General features: G+C 43.5%; 1 protein-coding gene across 2 annotated transcripts in view; it reads right to left on the bottom strand.

Annotated features, from left to right (window-relative positions):
- Positions 1–5614: 5614 nt before the first annotated feature.
- abcg4a (ATP-binding cassette, sub-family G (WHITE), member 4a) overlaps positions 5615–23037 on the bottom strand; it is a 58899-nt gene continuing 41476 nt past the window's right edge. Inside the window, exons 6-14 of one of the 2 annotated variants that reach the window (XM_067970750.1) lie at positions 22142–22265; positions 16321–16435; positions 14941–15083; positions 14016–14114; positions 13210–13378; positions 10822–10922; positions 9901–10059; positions 8333–8451; positions 5615–6322 (exon numbers count right to left, since the gene is read on the bottom strand). In XM_067970750.1, the coding sequence (XP_067826851.1) occupies positions 6097–6322; positions 8333–8451; positions 9901–10059; positions 10822–10922; positions 13210–13378; positions 14016–14114; positions 14941–15083; positions 16321–16435; positions 22142–22265 (1255 nt within the window). In that variant the 3' untranslated portion in view covers positions 5615–6096. Of the gene's footprint in view, positions 6323–8332; positions 8452–9900; positions 10060–10821; positions 10923–13209; positions 13379–14015; positions 14149–14940; positions 15084–16320; positions 16436–22141; positions 22266–23037 lie in introns of both variants that reach the window. The other variant, XM_067970749.1, reaches the window with a different exon arrangement.

The following is a 23037-nucleotide window of genomic DNA, read 5'->3' as shown; positions in this document are numbered from 1 at the left end:
TTTTTTAGCCCTTCCTTTCTCTCTCCTGAAGTTGCTGACTCTTCTGGCAAACAATTCCATCGGTCCCAGCAGCCACTCTTCACACGTAAACCTAATCTGCGAGTTTCAGCGGGCTATCGAACTGTGGAGAGCATCATATCCAAGCCCAATCGTGTTCCTACCCAACGTTCACACACACACACACACACACACACACAAAAGCATTTTCTAGCATGGGTCATTGGACACCAATTAAGGGCAGGAACACTGTTTGATTTTTTCCCATTCCTAATACAGGCCTGTTGAGATCAACTGTGGTCAGCTAACTCAGCTCAAATCAAGGATCAAGCCTGGGACCTCCCAAATTGTTCCGCTCAGTACTGCACCAGGTCTAAGTTTACTCACCATCAAGGGCAACCAAAAAAAACCCCAGCAATCTTTAAAGCATATAAATCCCTTCAGTATTTCCTCTTAGCACCTTCCCAGGCCTGAGCTGGCACATGAATGTGAACAAAACGTCATCGAATAAGTTGGGATTTCGTAAAGATAGTGCTGATTGAAACATCTTTCTGTCAAAGGTGCAAAAATGAAACCTTTAAAATTAATGTGCAAACCACCCAGACAGTAGAACATGTAACATAAATGTCTTCTTTTGTATCATTGCAGTGACTGATTAAATACACATATCAACTGAATAAGACAGGTTCGGATGTAGAAGGACCTTCAATCCACTTGATCTGATCCTTCCAGAATACCATCCTTATTGTATTACAGTTACAGTATATAGTTATTACTTGAATGAGTCTAACCTCCTGCAGCGGCAGCTTCACTCGAGGAGTTCGAGTTTCCCTCATCAAGATAGTCCCTCTTTCTGTTTTGAAAACGTCACCTATTTTGATGCAGGTCAAAAACCATGCTTCCCGTCGGGTAGATTTTCGGAGATTCCAACTTCAGACCCAAAGTCTCGCTCGATGGGGACTGCGGATCGGAGAATCAGGAATACCGATCTTCACGCCCGATCCTGCGATCTGCACTGCCGCCGAGCATGACTCTGCACTCGGAGTCGAGTCTCCCAAAATGGACCCATGTCTGTTTAAAACAGGTTTATGATCCGTCTCGCCCTTTGGGATCCTGAAGCTCACTCCTAACATTTCCTAACAACATGATGGCGGTCCATAGATTTTCTGTTCTTTCTTTTCCCTGCCAATTTTCTTCCCTTCTTTCCTGAAGATGTTGACATTTTTATTGCTGGGGTTTTGCTGCTAATTCTCTCCATTTTCTTACCTCAAGCATCAGTTGTACAACAGGAGTGGTCAGAGTGAAAAAAAAGTTATTACTCTTAAAGAGAAATCACTCACCGCAGGATCCATTTTAAAATTAACTTACTAATTATGATTAACTTGAAGTCTCCTTTCACCAATTTTCTCTCCCTTTTCTCTTGTTGGGTACAGTTCCACGGGCACTGGGAGAGCCCTGTTGCACCTTGCCCAGGTGGTCATTCTTCATGTGTTTGTCCGGACAGTGAGTGTTGGCAGGTTATTGGACCACGGAGGGCATCGCATCACACCCAACTCGATCGTCACCTAACGTCCACTCACCCAAACTTCCTAACAGGAGACACCAGACAGTAATCAGGAGTGGAAGCCCTGGGAGATGTGGGAGTCCAATCAATTCCCTCAGTGTTGGCTCAGTAACTCCTCTGAACTATTCAATCATTGTAAACAATTTTACAACACCAAGTTATAGTCCAGCAATTTTATTTTAAATTCACAAGCTTTCGGAGGCTTCCTCCTTCGTCAGGTGATGAAGGAGGAAGCCTCCGAAAGCTTGTGAATTTAAAATAAAATTGCTGGACTATAACTTGGTGTTGTAAAATTGTTTACAATTGTCAACCCCAGTCCATCACCGGCATCTCCACATCATGACTATTCAATCATGGCATCGACAGTACTAACTGCTGAAACAGCAAGAAGTCCATAAAGTTTTTTTCAACAGAAAAAGAAAATGTTAAAATGGATCCTAATTCTTTAAAGAAAGCAGAATGATTGACATCCAAAAACAGGAAGATAAGTTAACATTTAGGGTTGGACACATCATCATTTATGCCGATAGGTCCCAGCCAGAAATGTTAACCAACCTTGCTCTAACACACACTAACTGACCTGCCAAACTTATACAATCTACTCTTGTTAATTCCAAGTTGTTTTTTTGCTTGAAAACAAAATGTAAAATTACCCAGTACTGCTGTTTCAATAGGAATTCTTTTTTTTGCACCATTTCAATTTGAATGGACAGATAAGACAGAATAAGCAACTTCGAATTAAAGGCAGATTGCATTCTGTTTCGATTTCTGACTTCCTGCATTTGCGGGTTTTCATTTCTTTTAACTTAAGTGAGTCTTGGAAAAGGTTGAGCTGATGATGAGGCTCCATCGTTAATGATTGCAAAGAGCTAATTCAAATATTGCCCGGATCGTCAGACACCGGTTCGTAGCATTAGTTTTCAAGTGAACCGTATGATACAAATGGGTCCAATGAACGTGCTGAATTGTCTGACATCCTTGCAGACTGTTTCGCTATATATACACATATGGCAGTTAAATCTTTACAATTGCATTGATTCTGCAAATACAAAGAGGCAGCCTCCCTCTTGCCAAGCTCGCACTGGTTATATTTTAAATCCTCTTGATTCTTGAAGAACAATTATGCTTTATGTCGCATTAAAATCATCTAAACTTACATTCTGCAAATATATAAAAATACAAAATAAGAATTTGAAGCACAGGCTCAAATGGCGGGATTGAAAAGTTGCAAGATTGAATGTTGGGCTGGGTGAACCAAATACTGACCTTCTTTCTCCCGCCAAGGCCCCTAACTTTATCTTTGTCCTCATGAAACTGTGGTTTAAAGCTTCAATGAACATGATTTCTGCAGTGGCTTTAAATTCAAACTCACCTTCCCTGGTCCATTGAATTGTCTCTGGTTTTTTGCCTGTCTACTCGAATTGGATGGTAGATGAGAAAAGAAAGTAAGTAAATAAAAGTTCTGTCCCCACTGAAGCACATAGATGGGTCACAGAGGGATGCAATAATAAAGGGAACCAAAGGGTTGGGACTGATCAAGATAATTGAATGCTGTCTGGAATATGATGGTTCCCTTAGCTATTGGAGAGTCATGCCAAGGAAGGTAACTGGTCAAAATTGTACAAGATAGGAGGTTTGCTTGATTTACCTTTTTTGATGAAGGGTCTGTTAGAATCATAGAACACAGAAGGAGGCCATTCGGCCCATCATGCCTGTGCCAGCTCTCTGAAAAGCTACCAATTAGTCCTACTCCCCTACTCTTTCCCCATAGCCCTGGAATCTTTTCCTTTTTAAGTATTTATCCATTAAGTATTTTTGAAAGTCACTACTGAACCTGCTTCCACCATCCTTTATGGCAGTGCATTCCAGGTCATAATAACTCTGAGTTAAAAAAAATTCTCCTCATCTCCCCCCTAGTTCTTTTGCCAATTATTTTAAATCTGTATCCGACCTTCCTGCCAGTGGGAAAACAGTTTCTCCCTATCTACTCTATTAAAATCCCTCACAATTCCTGAACACCTCTATTAAATCTCCCCATAACCTTCTGTGCTCTAAGGAGAACAATCCCAGCTTCTCTAGTGTCTCAAGGGAGAATGTTTACAGAATGTTTCCTTGAGAGATCAATTGGGTTGTGTAGAGTCCATGAGATAGTAGGTTGGACATGGTCTGTGGAAAGGATGGGACTAATGCTCCACGATTCCTAAGGCACCCTACTGCCTTAAGGTACCCAACAGTGAATGCTGGGTAGTTAAATGGTTACTTGGGGGGGATTAAAAGGGCCATTGTCAAAATGCCACTGTTTTTGAACTGCTTCACATTTTACTTTGAGAAAGAGGGCACCAAAGCCCTCTGGCCTAAATTTTGATTCTACTGAACAGTGTTGGGGATTTCACAACCAAGTGAGTTGGGCCAGACTATAGATACAAGATGAAAAGTTAAAAAAAATTGGAGAATTGAATCTGGCAATAAAAATATTTGCAGAGAAAAAGACAAAGATAATATGTGAGCGATCAAAATGGCGACTGTAGGAGATCCAATACGAGCTGTACGAGCCTGTAATAGGGACACTGCTCTTCCAAGAAGTTAAACTCAAGTGTATTGAAATTAAAATTATAAAACTGTACAAGCAAACAGACTCCCACAATATAGTCTGTCACACTGATGTGGCCAAAGGTCATTAACACTTTGACTGTAAAGTACTGCTCTATCATGGCAAAGAAAGCTTCACAACTACACTTTTGAAGAAGTTATTTTGTATAATACAAGGCAAGGACATTGCCATGAGTTTCCATGCTTCATGGAGATTACTGGAACTTGTTCAAAGTATAAACATTCTGAACCCACGTCACCACAAGATACTGATTATTACTCCAGCCATACTGGAACTAAAGATGGTCAGACACCATAAAACCCATCTTCTGATTAGCCTATATACCAATTCCTCACTCAATCAAATTTCAATATATGGGATAAACAAGAACACACTATGAAGACCTGGATGTGATTTATAACCAATTTGTGACCCTGATAATGACTCACGAGGGTAGGTTTGTCATTATTTGTCAAGTCCAAAGCGAGATGAAGAACACAATAACTGTGTGTCACTGGGGCTCGAGTTCAAAAATGTATTTGCTGATTATTAAAATTCAATGAAAACCTCAATAACAGAATCACTAATACCTCCGCAACATAAAATACAAAGATACGTAGAGAAAACAAACTTGCACCTAAAAAAAAGACTTTTGATTTGCAGGGTACAATTTAGAAATTTCCACATAGCTGAACTGAAATCCCAGACGAATCTAGTTAAAAAAAACCAACACGTGGTAACCCCACTCATGAGTTATGAGATCATCCCCACTCATTGGATACAAAGGATATCTCACAGGTCTTTATAGTGTACGGATGAGGGATATGTTGATGTGCACAGGTCATCGCAATGTCACAATGCAGGAGAGAGTACAAAAACACTGATAAATGATTATGTGAAAAGTGGTAAAATCGAAAATAGCAAGATTTTTAACTAAATATTTTAAATATTTCAGTTTTGAAAGAAATGGTGCATTTTAAGATGAGAAGCACTCAAGGTGAGTCTGTGCACAGTACAATGGAGCAACACAAAATGGAGGGTGTTCTATCGCTATACCAGAATGTTCAAATACAAATATGGCTGGAAGTTAAGATCAGTAACCTGTGGTATGTGGATGAAGAAAGGCTTGTATAATCTATACCTATTGTTTAATAACTAAGGAAGAAAATCTCTAAATACCAAAAAATAAAAAAAATAATACTAATACAAAATTCTGTAAAAATTGTTTACCCTACAATTATTCTAAATGCTTAACACTTTCAAGACTGTACTTTTTTTTAAATATACTTTTGAAATTTCAAAAACTAACATAGATTTTCCACAATGCCTGTTATAATAGCATTTAAAGCCTAGTTTGTAATGCCTTGCTTCTGTTTAAACTTACAATTATTTTAATTTGACAAGACGTGCTACAAGCTAACATGCTCCAGGTGAGAGAGTAAAGCATTACATTGTCCTACAAAAACTGTGCTTATCAACAATCCTGTCCTGAAATCAAAATTTCATTTTTTTTTCCTTTTAAAAAAAAATCCCCATCTTCTTCAGAGTAGCGTAACAACTAACAATTCACAAACAGGGCTTCTTCAAACAAACGTAGTGAGTAGGTAGAACATTCTGGCATTGTCACTGTGCAGAAGGTCACAGTACCATTGTAAAGCTCCAAAAGGTTGTTTTCTCTGACAAACCGTCTTCCAGATGGACAACAATTAATAAAAATTCAATCAAATAACTGGAGTGGCAAAAATAAAATCATAAAACAAAAAGGCCTATCACAAGTCATCGTAACGGTTGAAGTTTTTTTTTTAAGATTACTGTTCTTTGAGGCCTAGTCAACTGCTGCGCCCAACACAGGCCCAGCCTTTTCGAAAACTCAGTAGAATGAATCCTGCTCATCGACAACGCGACTGAATGCTGCAGTATTTTCACCTGCAATGCAGTTCTCTCTCTATCTCTCGGACTTGACTTTGTATCGCAGTATGAGGTAGGCCAGGAGACGCAAAATAATGAAAAAAATGCCAAGGACGATGAAATCCATATAAAGCTTTGCGTCCTGCACATCCAACTCTTGCAGAACTTTCTTTGGTTCCTTAAAAGGACAAAATTCGGCATTGCATGTCAGATTTTTTCTGTCCAGTCCATATATTGACAAGATGACACCCTCAAAGCCGTACCTGTTTCACCAAGAAAAAGGAGCAAATGGTCATGTTACTCTCTTAAAATTAATTGCATTTGGAAGTCCATTTTGCTCACTTTACATCATAGAACTCCCCAAAATTACCCAAATGGAATACCGTAACCCTTACATCATCCTGAGAGAGCATCTGACCCCACCGCCATTATGGCATAAGTTGAAACTTTCACAGTGTTTAATCTTATGCATTCTCATTACATCAATGTCAACTCAGGGGATACTGGATAAGCACGTGAGGGAGAAAGGAATAGAAGGATATGCTGATAGGGTTAGATGAAGAGGGGTGGGAGGGGGCGCATGTGGAGCATAATCACAGGGTAAGGGGTTGGCCACTTAGGACTGAGTTGAGGAGAAAATTCTTCATTCAGAGGGTGGTGAATCTTTGGAATTCTCCACCCCAGAGGGCGGTGGATGCTCCGTCGAGTATATTCAAGACTGAGATTTTTGGACTCTAAGGGAATGAAGGGATATGGGGATCAGGCGGGAAAGTGGAGTTGAGGTTGAAGATCAGCCTTGATCTTAATAAATGGTGGAGCAGACTCGAGGGGCCATATGGCCGACTCCTGCTCCTATTTCTTATGTTCTTATAAATGCTGGCATAGACCAGTTGGGACGAATGGCCTGTTTCTGTGCTGTCGGCTCTATGTAATTCTATGTAACTCATCTGGGGCACCAGTTAGGAGTGATGCAGCTGATTTCAGCATCCCTGGGTTTTGGGGCGAGGTGGTGAGGGGGGTGAGGAAATCAGGTAAGGTTCCCATTTCCGGTCACTGTGCAGTGGTCCCTGCTGGAAGATGCAGGTTGTGGGCGTCAGGTGAAGACAGGAACAGACTGAGCTGTGACGCCCTGCACAGCTGTAGCTTGTTGACACTTGCTAACTAGTCTCACTCATGAAAACTCGCCAGTTGGGTAAGGTATTTAAGGGCAGCCCACACCTGGAATACAGTGCCCCAATGAGAATGCCCCACCAAAACTTCATGAGAGAGAAAACTGGAGGGGAAAAAAGAAAAAAAAAAACCCTCCAGCTCCACCCCAAATGTTTCTAACGTCGGGAATTTCCTCGGGAGTTCTCCTATTGGGTCGCCGTAACCCTGGATAGACATGTAAATCGGGTATCCGCCGATCTTTGGCAAAAGTTATGATGGCCGATCGGGAGAACCTTGAGGAGATTCTCAGCTTAATACTTCAAGAGGCCATCTCTAGATGCTCAGCACTTAATATGCCAACTTTTAAAAGAAATCTCGGTTAAGGAGCAAGGCCCAAGGTGCAGGACATCAACAGAAATAAAGAACTTGCCTTTATATAGTGCCTTTCATGACCTCACGATCCCCAAACTGCTTTACAGCCAATTCAGTAACTGTTGTAACGTAAGAAACCAATTTATGCACAGCAAGGTCCCACGAACGGCAATGAAATAGTGACTGGATAATCTGTATTTTTAGTGATGTTGGTTGAGGAATAAATATTAGGCAGGACACTAGGTAGAACTCCCCTGTTCTTCTTCAAATAGTGTCATGGGATATTTTACATCTACCTGAGGGGGTCATCTGAAAGACAGCACTTCCAACAGTGCAGCATTCCCTCAGTACTGGAGCATCGACCGAGATTTTTTGCTCAAATTGCTGGAGTGAGACTTGAACCCAATAACCTTCTAACGCTGAAGCAAGAGTTCCACCGCTGAGCCACAGCTGACAATATGTTGAAAAGAGTAAGAGAGTGGACAAGATGAATCAGGAAGCAGTAGTTAGATGACACCAAGCCTGGGTTTTAAAAGCTTGCACACTGCAGGAGAAACAGGAGATTGAGGGAAGTGCAGAGTTCCACAATTTTGAGGTCCCAGGAGTTAGAGTAGGGGGGGTGAGCCTCGATTTCAAGATTGCAGGAATGCAAGTTGGAAGTTGAGCAGGTAGGATTTGGAGCTTAGGAGAGGGAAGTAGGGAGGAGCTATTACTACAGCAGTACTGATAAAAGAGAGAAAAACAACACGTACCTGACATAAGAGACGTAGGAGCTCCATTGTAGGTAGGTGGGGATAGTGTCAAAGCTAACAAAGAATCCAGAGAATAGGAGCACTGGAATGGCAGTGACTGGACCCACAAACGTGGCAACCTGGAGGTGGGTGGGGAGGTGAAACAAAATATTCAAATTAAAAGCACACAATACATGCAATGATGTTAAATTGACAACCATTTATATATAATTAACATGTAATACATATTGTCGCTTGTTTCCAAGGTTTTAAATTCAGGTTCGTACAATTACTGTTCATTTGGTTGGCACAGTGGCATAATGTGTTGGAGCTCCAACAAGCTGCCCAGAGATTGGTAGGGTTGGGTTTACGCCCCAATTCCATGCATGGTCTCAACTGTCCTATAGGGGGAGACACCAAGCAAAGGCCAGCGTCTTTCCCCAGGGTAAAGGGGAATTCCAAGCTTATGATCAGGTTTTTGTCCTGCACAAGATGCAATTTTATCCCCCAATCAATTCCTGGATAATTTATAGCAGAAGACACACCCAAAAATGCACAACATATGGGTTTTTGATAGAGTAAATAAGGAGAAACCGTCTCCACTGGCATACTTGCTCTCGAGGCAGTACAAAGAAGGTTCACTCGGTTAATCCCGGGGATGAGGGGGCGGACATATGAGGAGAGGTTGAGTAGATTGGGACTCTACTCATTGGAGTTCAGAAGAATGAGAGGCGATCTTATTGAAACATATAAGATTGTGAAGGGTCTTGATCGGGTGGATGCGGTAAGGATGTTCCCAAAGATGGGTGAAACTAGAACTAGGGGGCATAATCTTAGAATAAGGGGCTGCTCTTTCAAAACTGAGATGAGGAGAAACTTCTTCACTCAGAGGGTGGTAGGTCTGTGGAATTTGCTGCCCCAGGAAGCTGTGGAAGCTACATCATTAGATAAATTTAAAACAGAAATAGACAGTTTCCTAGAAGTAAAGGGAATTAGGGGTTATGGGGAGCGGGCAGGAAATTGGACATGAAGCTGAGTTCGGATCGGTCAATGCCCTGTGGGTGGCGGAGAGGGCCCAGGGGCTATGTGGCCGGGTCCTGCTCCGACTTCTTGTGTTCTTTAGATTTGTGGTTGGGATCAGATCAGCCATGATCTTATTGAATGGCGGAGCAGGCTCGAGGGGCCGATTGGCCTACTCCTGCTCCAATTTCTTATGTTCTTATGTTCTTATGAGGGTCGGTAACCAGAGGACACAGATTTAAGGTAATTGGCAAGAGAAGCAGAGGGGAGATGAAGAGAAGCTTTTTCATGCAGCGAGTTGTTATGATCTGGAATGCGCTGCCTGAAAGGGTGGTGGAAGCAGATTCAATAACTTTCAAAAGGGAATCGGATAAATACTTGAAGCGGAAAAATTTGCAGGGCTACGGGGAAAGGTCGGGGGAGTGGGACTAACTGGATGGCTCTTTCAAAGAGCCGGCACAGGCACGATGGGCCGAATGGCCTCCCTCTGTGCTGTATCGTTTTATGATTCTACGATTGACAATCTTTGGGTAGTTTTGTGTGGTTCCTGTACTGAGGCGAAGAATTACCTGTAAAGACGTGGAAGCAGCTCCAATCAGGAGTCCAAGTGACTGGGCCACCAATGCAGTCGCCGTGGCAAATGAGGCAAACAAGAGGAACCGAGCAGCTTCAGGCGGCTGTGCTGTCATCCAGTACACAATACTGCAGTACGCAATTGGGCAGATCACCTGCAGGAGGAGGAACATCCATTTAAGATTGGGATCGGCCAATATTTCCTTCGGAATTCTGCCTAGGAAGTTCTGACACATCACTTCCGTTTTGAAATTCAGAAGCAAAAAAAATATTCAACTTTACTGCCTTTGTAAAAACAAAAGTGTTATGATTTCAACAATAGACCTTTCAGCACACAGTGGTGTCCCAGGACAGGAATGTCCCATCTGACAGAGAACAGCCCGTGGATGGCAGACTTGCAATCTGTTGTCAAGTCCAAAACTAGGCAGATGATATGGCAGGGGTGGCTTCAGTTAGAAAAACAGAAGTCTGCAGCACAGGAGGCCATTTGGCCCATCATGTCTGGGCTGAGATTCTTTGCTAGAGCAATGTAAAACTAATCCCACTGCCCTGCTCTCTCCCTGTAGCCCTGTATCTTCTTCTCCTTCAAATATTTATCCTTTAAAGAAAGCAATGGTCTCTGCCTCAACCACAACCCTCTGTGTAAAGACATTTCTTCTAAGCTCTCGCCTCGTCCTCAGTGCGATTTGACATTGTTCATCCTTCGTTAAGGAATCCCCAAACCAGAGGAAATAATCTTTCCATATTCACTCTATCAAAACCCTTCTTAATTTAAGAAAAAATCTCTTAAATCTCCCCTCAGTCTTCTCTACTTCACTGGAAAAATCCCAGTATTCCTGTTCTTCACGATTGATGCACAGTTTTAATTTAATACTGATTCAATGGCAAACGTTAATAGATATTTACGCAGTACATACTTGAAAGGGAACGTCCGCCATGGTTTTAGCCAAGTAGTAGGCCTTGAGGCTGTACCAATAGTTGAGGTGCTCCCTCAGGAAAACAGACATCTCAAGTGGAACTGAAGCGAGAGAGAAAATTAGTAACCGAGATTTCCGTCTATACAGGTTTTAAATAACTAATAAAGACCAGTCATTGTTGGCAGTGATATTTGCTGGAGATCAATTTAATGAAAACACTATTACATTACATAGTATTTCATAGAATCTACAGCACAGAAACTGGTCGATGCCGGTGTTTATGCTCCACTCGAGCCTCCTCATCTAACCCTATCAAAATATCCTTCTATTCCTTTCTCCCTCATGTACTTATTTAGCTTCTCCTTACTGATAGGGAGTAGTTTGAATGGATGAGTCGTTTTGTTCGGGGGCGTGGGGGGATACAGGGGAATGGAGCTGGTCAACTTTGCATACATGGTAAAAATGAAAAAAATGCAAGAATGTTTGTCTCTGTAATTAATGATCTGCTAATTTGCATTCTCAAATCGCACATTTCAAAGCCTTGCACTTTTGCAATTTCATCAGCAGCTTGTTAATTATTGGGGAAAAAAAATCGGGCAATCTACCATTGTTCATTAAAAGAGGAATTTTGCTTCCCTGGACATCAACGTCAAGCGCACTCAGGTCAGACACAGCATGGGTTGGGCACGGAGTGAAGCTCCCTCTGCCCCACCCACCAACGTGTCTTAACCCCATTGTTAGAACAGTAGAGGGAACTTGCACTCTCGCTCTGGCCTATGTGCGTCATACTGATATTAAATTAAAAGTGGAAAAAATGTCCCACTTCGCTGCACTGACATTCTTTATTTCACAAAAATTCACCAGAAAATGTAAATGTAAAATAAGATGGTAGCAAAATGAACAGATAGGATTCATCGCACAAGACGCACACAGTGATTGATGCCTTCAAAATGGATTCCAAGCGCGTCCTTGGAAAACCATAACAGCTACCTTGGGCGGTGTGTCTGGGTCAAAACCACTGTACTCTTATCTTAATTTAATCAAATTATAGGTTCTTTGAAGGACAAGGACAGGGGTGGGGGGAGGTTCATATGCTGATTCCATTTTCACCACAGGGACACGATTGTCTTTCTCGACTGCTGTCAGGTGTCTATTAGCCTCAACTATTAGCCTCACCTCATCTACCTCTATATTAAAAAAAAAGTTACAATTTTGATTGCTTGGCTATGGAGAAATCGTTTGTTCTTCAAAGGAAACGATAATCGACAGACTTTCTGGGGTTCTATTCCTGACAGCTGCAATATCTATGATCAGAGACTGGGTTTTTCAAGCCTGAGAGGAGACTGAAAGAAACCACGCTTCGGAAAAGAGTACATTAACCCCTCGTGGACTAATTCCAGTTCTGCTTTGATGCACTGTGCAGCTTCAGTATTTTTGCTATTTCTGTTTTTGTAGAGTGCTTCAACCTGTAAGTAAACCGAAGTAGTTTTAGCCTGTACGCATTGATCCGACATGTTATTTTCCGCCTTCGAAGGTGACGGGAGAGCATCCCACGTGTTCTCCACACGGCAGTTTACTTCCGTTAAATATTAATTGTTAAACGTGGCCAAGCTAATCCGTACAGGGCGGTAAACGGAGACACAGGTTTATGTTCATAAGAGTCTCGGTCTGCTTATGGAAACTGCCATCTAGCCATGAACACGAGAGCAGGTATTGGGGAAAACCCCGAAAAGTAACGGGTGGCTCTCATGAATGACAATTATTCAACCATTAGATTGTTGGCAATAAAAGCAACGTTTACAATGCGTACACTATACTCATCTCCATTATGTCAGTCATGGCTCAGTGGGTAGCACTCTAACCTCTAGGTCAGAAGGTTGTGGGTTCAAGTCCCACTCCAGAGATTTGAGCACAAACTCTAGGCTGACACTCCAGTGCAGTGCTGCACTGTCAGAGGTGCCATCTTTTGGATGAGATGTCAAACAAGGCCCCGTCTGCCCTCTCAGGTAGACAGAAGAAATCCCATGTTATTTTTCGAAGAACAGCAGGGGAGTTCTCCCCAGCGTCCTGGCCAATATTTATCCCTCAATTAACATCACCAAAAAGAAAAGATAATCTGGTCATTAACACATTGCTGTTTGTGGGACCTTGCCGTGTGCAAATTGGCTGCCGCGTTTCCTACATTACAATTGTGACTACACTTGAAAAGCATTTAATTGGCTGTGAAGCACTCTGGGATATCCTGAGGTCATGAAGGGCGCTATATAAATGCAAGTTCTTTGTTTCTTATTATCTAATCAGCTCCACTCAGGAGAAAACCAAGACAAAGCTCCAAGACACATCCAGCAGGTCATGATCAAACAACACGAGAGTAAGATCCTTTCTTACAGGTCAGTACGGTCGGCATCAGAGCAGCAAACATGAGGAAAAGCATGGAGAAGAAGAGACATCCTGTGTTGTTAAATACTTTCTCTGCCTCGTCCCCGATGTTGAGGTACAGCAGACCTATCAGGACTCCGATGCAGATGTGGGACATGAACCGTAGATGGGTCAGAACCTACAGAAGACAAGATAATAGGGCCCACTGTGATACTTCCAACAGAAATGTACAATGCATCAAATAGTCAAGTGGGTGAGGTTTGGGCATCGTCCCACTCAACAAACACCTTAACAAATATATTAATTTTCCCCACTCTCCTTCTAAAAGCAGGAGTTTTATTCTACAACAACCAATCTTCATGTGTGAGCCCAGACGGTGAAGGTTGGAGGTTTGACTGCGGAAGCCATTACGACAAAGCTCAATTCTGTCCTCCGCCAAATTCCACAGATGAGGACCTTCTACCAAGGGGTCAGTGGCGAACACTCGGGAGTGGAAACGCTGGGTGATCTCCCCCCTTCCCAGCCAGGGGCGTTACGGCCAAGTGCAGCCCCTCAATTGTATTTCCAGCTCTTACCTTTTTATTTTACTGATCTTGGCCTCACTGGACGTCCACAAGCCCACACTTTCCAACAGGAATATTTCAGCTGCAGGGTACCTCCCTGGCCAAAAGGGAGTTGAAGTGAATTTGAGTCCACCCCACCCCCTCCCCGACTCCCTCCCTCCCCCACCCCCCGACTCCCTCCCCACCCCTCCCCCCTCACTCCCGGAATTATTTTGCAATTCGAAACAGAGTAACAAATCCAGCTGGCCTTACCATGTCTCTCAATATGGAAATGAAGGTTCTTCTGAAGAGGATACCAAACTGAACAAAGGAACTTATGGCAAATGTATGGCTCTCAATGGGGCCTGTGTCCTGTACAGGGAAAGAGAGAGAATCAGAAGTGCATCTAAATTGCTCGTTTTTGTGCTCGTCAAACTGACGATATAAGTGCCACAGAATGGAACAGATTTCCATTTTTTGGCCTTCAGTTTCAACATCGAGCAGCCCCCTCCCTGTACACAGCCTGACGCACACTAAGGCTTTTCTACTCTAGCAATGAGGCTTTAATTCCACCCTTTGGGGACCGCCCTTCACGGCAGTGTGACCTTCCCATTTTCCACAAGCTTATCAATGCAATTGGCCTTTCCTCAATCCGGTGCAGTACTGAGGGAGTGCCGCACTGTCGGAGATGCCGTCGCTCGGATGAGACGTTAAACCTAGGCCCTGTCTGACCTCTCAAGTGGACGCAAAAGATGCCGTGGCACTATTTCAATGAAGAGCGGAGGAATTCTCCCCGGTGACCCGGACAATATTTATCCCTCACACTAAAAACAGATGATTGGTCATTATCACATTGCTGTTTGTGGGACCTTGCTGTGCGTAAATTGGCTGCCATGTTTGCTGCACGACAAGTGACTACACTTCAAAAACTACATCATTGGCTGTAAGGCACTTTGGGACGTCCTGAGGTAGTGAAAGGCACTATATAAACGCAAGTCTTTCTTTTAATGTATCCAGCCTTTTACGTGATGTTTTATTCATGGAATATGGGAAGCTGCAGTAGATAGTGGGAAATGTAGTTTTATTTTTAATAACAGGCACCCATTAAAAATTCTACCAAGCTGGAGTCCACCCGTATATTCTTCTTTATGATGTCAAGGTTCTGTGAGGCGTAGAGTTGATTCTAACTGGTACTTACCGTCAGGCTCTGGGACTTCCAGGCTGATGGGTCACTCCCATTGGATGAGTTCTTCTTTTCTGCCATGTTGCACATTCCATCCTGCACAGCTTTAAACAGCAGTGGGTTCAAATCTCCATATTCGCCCGAGGCAACTTCGATAACTGGGCAAGAAAGCAAAATCAGCGGGGCACGGGCAGAGCGAAAAGTACGGATTTTAAAGCTCATTTAAGATACAGCAACGGGGTGGGGTGGAGAATTAACCAGGTACATTCAGGCTTTGAATTCGGAGGGGTCACCATACAGCCTCCCCAACGCAAAGCCTAAAGAACAAGTGGAAAGGTGTTGTACAAGCGAGAGAGAAGCTTCACCAATGTGCCAGGGTGTTGCGCACAGGGAATAGTGCGTTCTACTAGGTAAACCAGCACTAAAGTGAGTCCTTACTCTCTGGACCAGCACTGCTTCAGCAAGTCCACACTCATTAAACTAGCTCTAGTACTAGGGTAATACCCATTAAACCAGCAAATGAGCCATTATCACTAAACTAACATACACTGATCCAGCAGTTACACAGGCTACCCATTAGGCCAGCACTGAAACAGGCTCATACTCACTAAATCAGCAACAAAATGGGTCACAACATTACATTAATATTAAACAGGCTCATATTCACAGAATTAGCACTAAACCAGCCCAAACTCATTGAACTAGCATTAAACTTGGCAGTGCAACTTGATTTGGAGTTTTTGTTTTGTGCCAAACCATTGCAGTTAGTGTTTCTAACACATGTTGAATAATCTCGTTTATTTTCTATTTTTCTTTCCCTTTTTTAACTACATTTAATTTTTCCCCTCTTTAGGTCACTTTACTCCGCTAGAAAATAGGAGAAAATTCATTCAATAAATGAGAAATGGGAACTAGTTAAACGAAAAAATACTTCCAGGTTCTTGCAAAATGCAAACGCCTGAATTTTGAATTTTGCTCGGAAACACTCCACATTTCCCTTGTGTCCCCTCCTTTCCTGAAGGTGCGGAGTCTGGGGGTAAGTTTCCATGGGGTCAGCAACACTCCAATACCTCGTTCCAGTGAAGTCAGTCTTCACATGTGAGCTTAGATGGTGAATGTCGACAAATATTCAACCGTGTATGGCATCACAGCCAAACACAATCCTGATCTCACCCGACGTTGACACACGTACACTTTCCAGCAGGAGTCAGGGGGTGAAACCCTAGCTGATTTCTTCCTCGCTAGATGTACTGAGGCCGTTTGTAGCCTCCCGATTGCCATCTGGGCTGAATTCAACTAACTCAGCGCAGACTGGACATAGTCCCTGGGGTCCTGTGGGCTGATCCGCCAATGTTTTGTTACAGCCTATTAATAGAACAGTGCCTTCTTACTTACTAAAGTCAGCAGGGTTATGATAGGTTGGACAATGCAGGCCCAGTCCTTTAAGAAAGGGGATAAGGCTGGGAACTATCCCTTTGTAGATACACTGCCCTTGGCTCATGATGAAGAGCTGTGAGGAGAGAAAAGAGACTCGAATTAAAAAGCGCTCTGTTAAAAGTTTCCTCGTTATTAAAAGGGACAGTCTCCCCAACTTGGCCGCCTTGTGAAAGAAAATCAGATTACTTTTTGCCTTGTTGTATCATTTCTGCTGATTGTTGAATATTTTTTGTTTAAATAGATGACATGACATCATGTTTGGGGGATTGGGGATGACTAACTTGATGGAGTTAGTTTCTGACACCCTAATAGAGCTGAATTTAAATTAGTGGAAATACCCAAAGTTGGTTCAACACACATTGCTGACACCTAGTCAATTCTCTGACACTGTTGGCTTCAATAATCCAGTAGCCCTGTCTCTAAATCATATCATTTTTCAATTTTCCAAGTGTTAGCTTGACTCAGTGGGTAGCACTCTTGCCTCTGAATCAGAAGGTTGTAAGTTCAAACCCCACTCCCAATGAGCATGTAATCTAGGCTGACACTCCACTACAGTACTGAGGGAGTGCCGCGCTGTCTTTTGCAGATGTTAAACTCATCTTTCATCTGCCTGTTTAGGTGGACTTTGAAGATCTAACAGCAATGTTTGAAGAAGATGGGTGAGGTGTCCTTCTGCCTTGGCCAACAGTCCTCCTTCAACCATGAAAAGAAGATTAAATGGTCTTTCACCTCATTACTGTTGTTACATTTTTGAATTTGCACCCCTTTGCCTGCCTCCCAACTCATGCTGGGGCTCGTGCCTAAAAGGTGCCAGTGCATCATTCAAATGTCCGATAGAGAGAGGGGACGGGGCATCACCACCAAATTAATCTTCTCCTCACTCGTTGGTCTGTGTGGTTTAGTGCTACCTGGGACAATGCCAATTATGGGTGATTTGCATTGAGGATTGGGATCTCTATTCTAATTCCTCAAACTCATATCGCCACCAAATGATGGAGGAAACTTTTATGCCGTCACCCTGGCCTGAGTTTGAACCTGGGTCATAATGTTGAAAGAACGGTCTTGTAAGACACAATTCCGTCTGCTTGGGAAACATATTTGCATTCCTTGAACAGAAAGCACACTCCAAGGAAAAAGAGAGGCTATAATTTATCAGGAACACATTTAAACATAGGGAGAGGAAAAAAAACACTTAATACTGATTAATATTTCATGATCTGCAATGCCATCATATGACAGAAGGTGGCAGTCAACACTACAGTCTATGGTTGAGCTGTAGGGGTCATTGTTCCTCTGTTGACCCGAAATGCATTTAGCCTTGGGCAGATGCTGAGCAATCCCTTGGACTCGAGCCAGAGGACCTGATCTCAGAATGTAGAACAGCGGCATGAAAACACTCGTTGCTCAGCTCAATCCTGTACCTTTTCTTTTTCACCTCTTTTTGCCAGTTCTCCCCCACCCCATCCCCGATTCAGACCTCGCACCTCAGAGAGCAGGCAGGCCGTCTGCCCCCAGATGGGTTACGACCCTTTACCCAGTCCAAAAATACAACAGCAAGGCTGCGCAAGTGTGGACCTGCTCACCGCACCCCTTTGTAAGAAGACTGTATCAAACTAAAAAAAAAACAACTGATGTTAAATCTTAGGGTCCAGGCCGTGACCCAGGAAGTTTTTAAATTAAAAACTCAGTGATCAAACATCAGACTTTTTTTTGTCCACTTTTCAGTTATGAAAACCAAATTGAACCCAGGCTCAGTTCAAATGCAGATGGCTGTTATTCTACCCCAAAGCCACCAACACTGCTGGTCCTGACCAATTGTCAGTATTCACGTGACAGCGAGTGAGGGAGACTCCACCCATGATCCCAATCTCATCCACCCCTCTCCTTGCCTCTCAGACACCCTCAGCAGGCAAGTTCTGCTCAAAGCGAGTGTGGATTGGAGGCCGAGCTAACATCTGTGGTTCACCCTGTATCTAATCCGTGCTGTACCTGCCCTGGGAGTGTTTGATGGGACAGTGTAAAGGGAGCTTTACTCTGTATCTAACCCTGTACCTGCCCTGGGAGTGTTTGACGGGACAGTGTAAAGGGAGCTTTACTCTGTATCTAACCCTGTACCTGCCCTGGGAGTGTTTGACGGGACAGTGTAGAGGGAGCTTTAGTGTAAATGGTATATTTTGAATGATTTTTAAAAAAAAATAATATAATTTGACATCTGTTTAGCATAAATTAATTAAGCCCAGGAATGTTTTACATATGGTCTGACAATCTTGGAGATATTATCTAACCTGTGCTGTACCTGCCCTGGGAGTGTTTGATGGGAAAGTGTAGAGGGAGCTTTACTCTGTATCTAACTGTTCTATACCTAACCCGACAGTGTCTGATGCTGAGACCGAGCCCTGAAATGAAAGGCATTCCATCCCCAAACATTAATATCCCTCACCTGGTGGAACAGAAATTCTCACCCTCCGCCCCTTCAAAATACCTATGAAATGTGTCAAAAATGATATCACCAGGAGACAGAACACAGGAAATGCTAGATGAAGAAAAGATCAAGGTCCATCTAGATCGCCTTCTACCATCCTGGTAGTCGCATGATACAAAGATAATGGACTAATCAAAGCAATCAATCTCTATCAATTCATTCAAAACAGACCCTGACGTGACATGAGGTAACCCCCAGTGGTGGAGAGCTTTGGGAGGTCTAAAAGTCACTTGTTCCTCCCAAGCATGTTCCACTCACCACATGTCGTGTCTCAGATTACTCACATACTGTATCCCAACATGTTATTTTCTGAAAGAAGCTCGAGTAGTTTGTCTCAGGGAAGCGTGTGGGGGAAAGAAACTAGCTACATTGCACGCTAGCGGCTGTCAATTTAAAAACCTTTGTTTTACTGAGTTGCTGTTCTCACATAGATGGGTAAAAATTGTTCCTATTGCAGGGGCCAAGTGTTAAACTTTCAGGGGGCAGCGTGCTTGAGGAGTGTTATTTTCGTGCTGTGTGCAAGAGCGAGACAGGATGCTGCTGATGGGAAGCTTGTGGTATCCCCTAGCTACAGAAAAATAATCTGTAGTGATTACAGAGAGGTTTTGTATTACAAATGAGGTCTGGTATTTTTAAAAATTCGTTCATGGGATGTGGGCGTCACTGGCGAGGCCGGCATTTATTGCCCATCCCGAATTGCCCTTGAGAAGGTGGTGGTGAGCCGCCTTCTTGAACTGCTGCAGTCCGTGTGGTGAAGGTTCTCTCACAGTGCTGTTAGGAAGGGAGTTCCAGGATTTTGACCAGTGACGATGAAGGAACGGTGATATATTTCCAAGTCGGGATGGTGTGTGACTTGGCGGGGAACGTGCAGGTGGTATTGTTCCCATGTGCCTGCTGCCCTTGTTCTTCTAGGTGGTAGAGGTCGCAGGTTTGGGAGGTGCTGTCGAAGAAGCCTTGGCGAGTTGCTGCACTGCATCCAGTGGATGGTACGCACTGCAGCCACGGTGCGCCGGTGGTGAAGGGAGTGAATGTTTAGGGTGGTGGATGGGGTGCCAATCAAGCGGGCTGCTTTGTCCTGGATGGTGTCGAGCTTCTTGAGTGTTGTTGGAGCTGCACTCATCCAGGCTATAGTCCAGCAATAAAATTGCTGGACTATAACTTGGTGTTGTAAAATTGTTTACAATTGTCAACCCCAGTCCATCACCGGCATCTCCACATCATCCAGGCAAGTGGAGAGTATCCCATCACACTATACACCACTTTATCACATCTCTCAGAACCAGCTCAAGGCGTGCGTCACATACAGTGAATTACTTTAAAGTTCCTGTTACGTTGGCAAATGTAGCAACCATTTTGCACACAGCAAGATCCCACAAGCAGAAAAAAAGAGACAAATGACCAATTAATCTGTTTTTGGTGATGTTGGTTGAGGGAGGAATGGCTGGCCAGGAGAACTCTCTTCAAAAAGTGTCATGTCATCTTTAATGTCCACTCAAATCAATGGATCATCTCATCTCATAATATCATAGTATATTACAGCACAGGAGGCCGCCATTCGGCCCATCATGCCTGTGCCGGCTCTTTGAAAGAGCTATCCAATTAGTCCCATTCCCCTGCTCTTTTCTCATAGCCCTGAAATTTTTTTTCCCTTCATGTATTTAAAGGATAACTGTCATCTAAAGGACAATAAGAGGATAACGGAGGCCTCTATCTGACGGATTCAGATGACATAAACCCCTTGAGCTTTAGTCTCACAGGTTCTGTCCCTGATTAGAACGTAAATATTGGTTCACAGTCTTCAAGGTACATTGTTGTATTGTTTGTTTGTTTGTTTTTAATTTATTCTCACTCATAAGGCTGGCATTTATTGCCCATCCCACAAGCAGTTTGATACAATGAATGGCATGCCAGGCCTCTCTTGTTTTTATTTATTCTTGGGATGTGGGTGTCGCTGGCAAGGCCGGCATTTATTGCCCATCCCTGGTTGCCCCCGAGAAGGTGGTGGGCCCTTCTTCTTGAACCGCTGCAGTCCGTGTGGTGAAGGTTCTCCCATCCAGGTGTTTGGTCTCTCCAGAGGGCAGTCAACCACTTTGGTGTGTGGGACTGGGGTTACATATAGGCACAGGCCAGGTAAGGAATTCCTTCCCAAAAGGACATTGGTGAACCAAATGGGTTCATGGTCACTTTTACTGATGCCAACTTTTTATTTACAGATTTTTAAAAACTAAAGTCAAAATCTCAAGCTGCCATGGTGGGATTTGAACTCATGTTCTCTGGATTATTAGTCCAGTAACATTATCACTACACTACCGTACCAGTAATTATATAAATGAAAAAATTATTTTTATTCTTAATATTGCTCGCTCAATAGCTCAGTGGGCAAATACACTGCCCAGTGTAATACTAAGCTTTGATAGAAGGTCCCAGGTTGAACACTGGTCTGTGCTGAATGAGCTGATCTCACCCAGGGCCACAGTAAGAGGGCACCACAATTCATCTCAGTCGGTCTGGGCTAGAGTGCGGGGTGGGGGGGAAAATCAGCCAGGGTTTCCGTCATTCAGTGACACCTGATGAGAAGTGCACAAGTGGTGCAGGCAGCAAGCAATGTCAGATCAGGGTATGCGGTGATGGTCCCTGTAGCTGAATTGCCAGACCACATTCACTGTCCGAGGCTTACACGGTTGATGGAACCATTTCCCCAGTATGAGTCAGGGCCCCTTCAGGAGGGAGGGGCATGAACTGAAAAAATAAATTCTCACTGTTATTTGTAGATGAAAATAGCATTATATAATGGAGGATGAAATGTACAGTTAACTTTACAGGATGAACCTCATTGCAGATATTGGATTTATAAATTTGGGCCTACAATTCTGTCAGATTAAATTGAAGTGCAAAAAAGTCCACTAAATTCTAATTTGTAAATATTATATACAATAATTGTGCAAAGTCATTTTGCCTGCCAGACACAGACAGATTTTGTTTTCATATTTCCTGACTAAATATCAAATATCACAACTCACACATAACATAACCCACAGTACCCCAAAAGGCTGTGGATGCTGGGGGACAATGGGAGCTTTCAAGGCTGAGATCGATAGATTTTTTTTTGGGTAAGGGTATCGAGGGATATGGAACCAAGGCAGACAAATGGAGATGAGGTACAGATCAGCCATGATCTAACTGAATGGCGGAGCAGGCTGGAGGGGCTGAATGGCCTACTCCTGTTCCTATAACATGCTTCACAGATCAGAATCTTGTTTCTACTGCAATGCTAAAAGATTTAATTTTTTTTTGTACCTTGTCAAACATCTCGAAGAGTTTGGCGCTGGGCTGATGGATTGTGCAGATGATTGTTCTCCCACCCTGAGCAAGTGACTTCATCAGCGATACGACCTGGAAACAGGAGGCACTGTCTAAGCCACTGAGACGGAGGGAGAGAGACAGAAAGACATTGTAAATAGGGTTACATTTGTCTGGTGCTCGTGATACAGATCAGTGGCCATTTGTACCCCATTTCCTCTCCTCCTCTAGCCCTCGGTAGCACTGCTATTCCTCGTGTCACTGATCGTCTATGCAGAGCTTGCCTGACGAAGCTGGATCTCAGTGCGATTCCCTTTGCTTCTCTTGTCCAGTGAGCGGTCTAGGCCCTCAGCTCTGGAATTCCCTTCCGTGAACCTCTCCTCGTCTCTACCTCTCTCTATTCCTTTAAACCGCTCCTTAAAACCTACCTCTTTGTCCTAACGTCTCCTTATGTGGCTCGGTGTCAATATTTGTCTGATTACGCTCCTTTGAAGCTCCATTAAAGGTGCTATATAAATGCAAGTTGTTGTTGTTGTTGTTACGGGAGGTGGGGTTACCCCAGCATCCATAAAGCCCGTTAAAACGAACAACCTTTTGTCCAATAAAACCACTGACCCTGTCGTTCCTTCCCCTTCCTCCATCCCTGCGGACAAATTCCAGGCCTTTACTTGCCAGCTGCCCAATTACCGCATTGGGAGTCAGACACACAATGCTTCCCCCCCAATTATACCTCAGGTTTTCTCTCCACCCTTTCCTGCAGGTGTTCACTCCCTCTTTTGAGGTTTCACTCCACAGGCACTGGCCTTCCTCTACTACCTCATCCAAGTGGCCATTCTTTATTTGTGATCCTCAACGCTGAACGCCAGGGGCTATTCAACTGTGGGCGACATCAC

This window comes from Heptranchias perlo, chromosome 33, assembly GCF_035084215.1.
Source record: "Heptranchias perlo isolate sHepPer1 chromosome 33, sHepPer1.hap1, whole genome shotgun sequence".
Lineage (NCBI taxonomy): Eukaryota > Metazoa > Chordata > Chondrichthyes > Hexanchiformes > Hexanchidae > Heptranchias > Heptranchias perlo.
Note: the sequence above shows the minus strand (reverse complement) of the source record. Positions and strands in the feature narration are given on the sequence as shown.